Source organism: Cebus imitator, unplaced genomic scaffold, assembly GCF_001604975.1.
Source record: "Cebus imitator isolate Cc_AM_T3 unplaced genomic scaffold, Cebus_imitator-1.0 Scaffold94, whole genome shotgun sequence".
Taxonomy (NCBI): Eukaryota; Metazoa; Chordata; class Mammalia; order Primates; family Cebidae; genus Cebus; species Cebus imitator.
The window spans coordinates 1834498-1838533 of record NW_016107409.1 but is presented as its reverse complement, the minus strand read 5'-3'; the positions used below and the strand labels follow the sequence as shown (position 1 = coordinate 1838533).

At 42.6% G+C, this 4036-nt stretch overlaps 1 protein-coding gene across 2 annotated transcripts in view; it reads left to right on the top strand.

Annotated features, from left to right (window-relative positions):
* Positions 1-3202: 3202 nt before the first annotated feature.
* Positions 3203-4036, top strand: part of CDADC1 (cytidine and dCMP deaminase domain containing 1) — a 39028-nt gene continuing 38194 nt past the window's right edge. For both annotated transcript variants that reach the window (XM_017535914.2, XM_017535913.2), the window contains exon 1: positions 3203-3463. In XM_017535914.2, the coding sequence (XP_017391403.1) occupies positions 3382-3463 (82 nt within the window). In that variant the 5' untranslated portion in view covers positions 3203-3381. The remainder of the gene's footprint in view (positions 3464-4036) is intronic.

Below are 4036 nucleotides of genomic sequence, written 5' to 3'. Positions count from 1 at the left end.
ATGTCTCCCTAAAACATACAAAACCAGCTGTACTCAGACCACCATGGGCACGTGTTGTCAGGACCTCCTGAGGCTGTGTCATGGGTGTGTATCCTTAACTTTGACAAAATTAACTGTCTAATTTGAGACCTGTCTTAGATTTTAGGGGTTCACACTGGTTACCCACAGCAAGCTGGGTCTAAACTGACTAATAAAGTAACTGGTAAATAATTTCTGTGCTTTGAGTGTGAATACAGCCTGTCTATCTCATATCAAAGCTCATGCTCTTTCCACTTGATATATAGAATTATTTATTGATTTAAAAACCATTTTATTGATGGTCTTTTTAGAATTCAGCTGTTCCGAGCTTGTCCACTTCTCAGCACTTAGGGAGACTTTCACCTTGTCATCCTTTTTAGTCCTCTTACTCCTATTTGCAGCAGAATGATTATTCCACCAATACTGTGGATAAGGTGGCCTAGTCTGAAAAATATTTCAACTACAAATACTTAAAAATGCAGGATAAAATATGGCTGAGCTAGCAAGAAAGTAAGAGAGATAGCCCAAGAAATTTAAATTGCTCTGAAATACTAAAGGACTGAAAATGGAATGAGACCAGGAACCCAAAGAAAGGTTAAATAAAATAAAATAAAGGTTAAATCAAATAAAGCTAATGACTGTTTGAAGGGCAGGGCAGATCTAGACTGCTGGGGATTAAAGATACACAGACACACGTGTGCACACACACAAGCATACATATATACACACATATAACATACACAGGTGTACATATACCTATTTATTTTGAAAGTTTAAGACTTAAAGTTGCAAAAATAATACAGAGTTCCTGTGTTACCCTTCACCTAGTTTCTGCAATGATAATGTCTTACATATTCATAGTACTTTGGTAAAACCAGGAAACTTGATACTGGTACAATACCGTTAATACAGGTATAGATCTTATTTGTGTTTTACTAGTTTTGAATGTACCATTTTGTGTTTTCGGTGTATAGCTCTATGAATTTTATCACAGGTATAGATATGAGAAATTGTCAACACAAAGAAACTCTGTTGTGGTACCTCTTAAGAGTCATGCCCTTGTCCCAACCATAACACTTGGCAATCATGGATGCGTTCTTCATTGCTATAATTTTTTGGGGGGGCTTTGAGAATGGTATCTAGATGGAATCATAAAGTATATAACCCTTTAAGATTGGCTTTTTAAAACTCACCACAATGCCCTTGAGATTCATTCAAGTTGTATGTATCAATATCTCTTTACTTTTTATGGCTGAGTAGTGTTCCATGGCATGGATGTACCCAAGTCTGCTTTCTATCCACTCACTAAGGACTGTTTGGCTTGTTTACAGTTTTTGACTATTAAAACTAAAGCCACCATGACATTCATGTACAGAATTTTCTTTGAACATAAGTTTTGGTATTTCTAGGATAAATACTCAGTAGTGTGATTACTGGGTGATACAATAAGCATATGTGCAAATTTATAAGAAACTGTCAAACTGTTTTCTAGAGTGGTTATGCCATTTTATAGTCCTACCAGCAATGTATGAGAGATCCGGTTGCTCTGCCTCCTCACCAGCATTTAGTGCTGTCAGTACTTGATATTTTTGCCATTTTAATAGGTGTGCAGTAGAATCTCATTGTGGTTTTAATATGCATTTCCCTAATGGCTAATGACACTGAACACCTTTTTACATGTTTATTTGCCATCTGTATACCTTCTTCGGTGAAATGACTATTCAAGCCTTTGATCCATTTTCTAACTGGACTGTTTGCTTACTTACTCTGAGTTTAGATGGTTCTTTATATATTCTGGATATGAGTCCTTTGTTGAATACATGATTTGCAAATATTTTCTTCTAGTCAATGGCCTGTCTTTAAGCCTTAGTGTTAATTGCCATGAAGGCACCGTGAATGTCTAGACCTCAGGAAAGGTGCAGAATGGGGTCCTCTGGATATAGCCAAGTCATCTGAAGAGCTTTACCCTCAGAACAGGAGAGCTAGAAAAAATTCTACACAGCCAAAGAAATAAATAGCAAGCTGAAAGACAGATCTGAAGAAATTAGCCAGATGTGGCTCAGAGTAACAAAAAGATGGAATATTTTTAAAATAATAATTTAAGGCCAGGCACGGTGGCTCACTCTTGTAATCCCAGCACTTTGGGAGGCGGAGATGGGTAGATCACAAGGTCAGGAGTTCGAGACCAGCCTGGCCAACATGATGAAACTCCGTCGCTACTGAAAATACAAAACTGAGCCAGGCGTGGCGGCGGGCGTCTGTAATCCCAGCTACTTGGGAGGCTGAGACACGACAATTGCTTGAACCCAGGAGGCAGAGGATGCAGTGAGCCAAGATCAAGTCACTGCACTTGAGCCTGGGCAACAGAGCTAAACTCAATGTCAAAATAATAATAATAATAATTTAAAACCTCAGAAGGCTTAATCTGTATCTAACAGGAATTCCAGGAGGAAAGTCTAGAGCGATGTTGTCCAATACAGTAGTAGCCAATAGCTACATGTCACTACTTAAAATGTAAATTAAGTAAAAGTAAATAAAGTTAAAAATGCAGTTCCTTGGTTGTACTGGCCACATTTCAGATGCTCAATAGCCACATGTGGTTGGTGGCTACCATATTGGACAGTAGAGATATAGGATATTACAGAAAGTCCTATTGGACAGTGCTGATCTAGGCCATAAAACAAGTCTGAACAAATTTCAAAGAACTGGTATCATACAGATGTTTTGTGGAAATAAACTATACATTAGAAAACAAAAACAAAATAACTACTACTGCCTCCTCTCACCTTTTCCCCATTACAATTCCACCTCTTAATGTCTTCAAGTTCTTGATGAGCAGAACGTCCCTACTGCGTTCCACGGCACTAAGTTCCCCAGAACCCGCCAGTGTCTGATGACAGAACATCCTTGACTACCCAGCTCCACACCCCACCCACGAAGTTCTCTAAAACACTGACCATGACATGGGGTAGGTTTCCACTTTCACATTCTGACCACAATTCTCAACTCGATGCAGTCAGAGTCTGCGCAACCTGGGACGTCGAGCCAAGAAATCCTCAAGTGGCCTTATTTGGCAAAACCAACAAAACAACGAAATACAGTTTTCGAGCGATTTACAGCTCGGTACTTCTCACCTACTTGGTCACCGGCCGCGAAGCAGCCCTACGGCGCTGCGGCCCCGCCTCGCTATGACGTCACACGAGGCGCCCCGAAGTGGCGGTCAAGCTTGAGGCGTCATCCGGCTGCGCCTAGTGGGCCGTTGCCTTACAATTGTTGCGAGGAGGCGAGAGGCGGGGACGCTGGGGCCAAGATCATGTCTAACTGGGAGAGGTTTCCTTGGCAGCAGAGGACGCTAGGTTTGGGATGAAAGAAGCTGGGCAGATGCAAAATCTGGAGAGCGCGAGGGCCGGGCGGTCAGTCAGCACCCAGACTGGCAGCATGACAGGTGAGTGTCCGGGACCCTGCTCCCGCCACCCTACCTTTCGCTCTGCCCTGTGCGTCTCCCGTCACTGAACTCCAGATTCCTTGCCTGCCCCTCTTTGGCTCCCCTGCTGCTTCTGGAAGTCTCCTCCCCGCCCTCTGCGTGTCCCCTCCTCGGTCACTCGGACCGCTTGGCTCGGTCGCACTGGCTTTTGAAGTCTCGCTCTTTACCCTCGTTACTGTTCCTCACAGGACCTAGAGCTGGGGTTTCTGGGGTCAAAGAGCCTGAACATATCCAAACCGCGCTTTTGCCTTGATTTCCAAATTAACTGCACGTGACGCTTTCCTGTATTTCGTCTGCTTTACCGTCGAGGGCCACTGAATTTTTTGGGCTATATTCTAATCACTTCCCTTGTAGCAACGCCCCATCACAGTCCAAAGAAAAGCTTGCACCACGACGACGTCAGATGCGAAGACTTTCTTGCTTTGGGTTGTTCCCCCAGCTACGTGTATTCGCTGTATCTTTTTTTCCTACAGGGTGAGGGCTGGAGAAAGAGGGCCCAACTTTTTTTTTTTTTTTTTTTTTTAAAGTACAAGA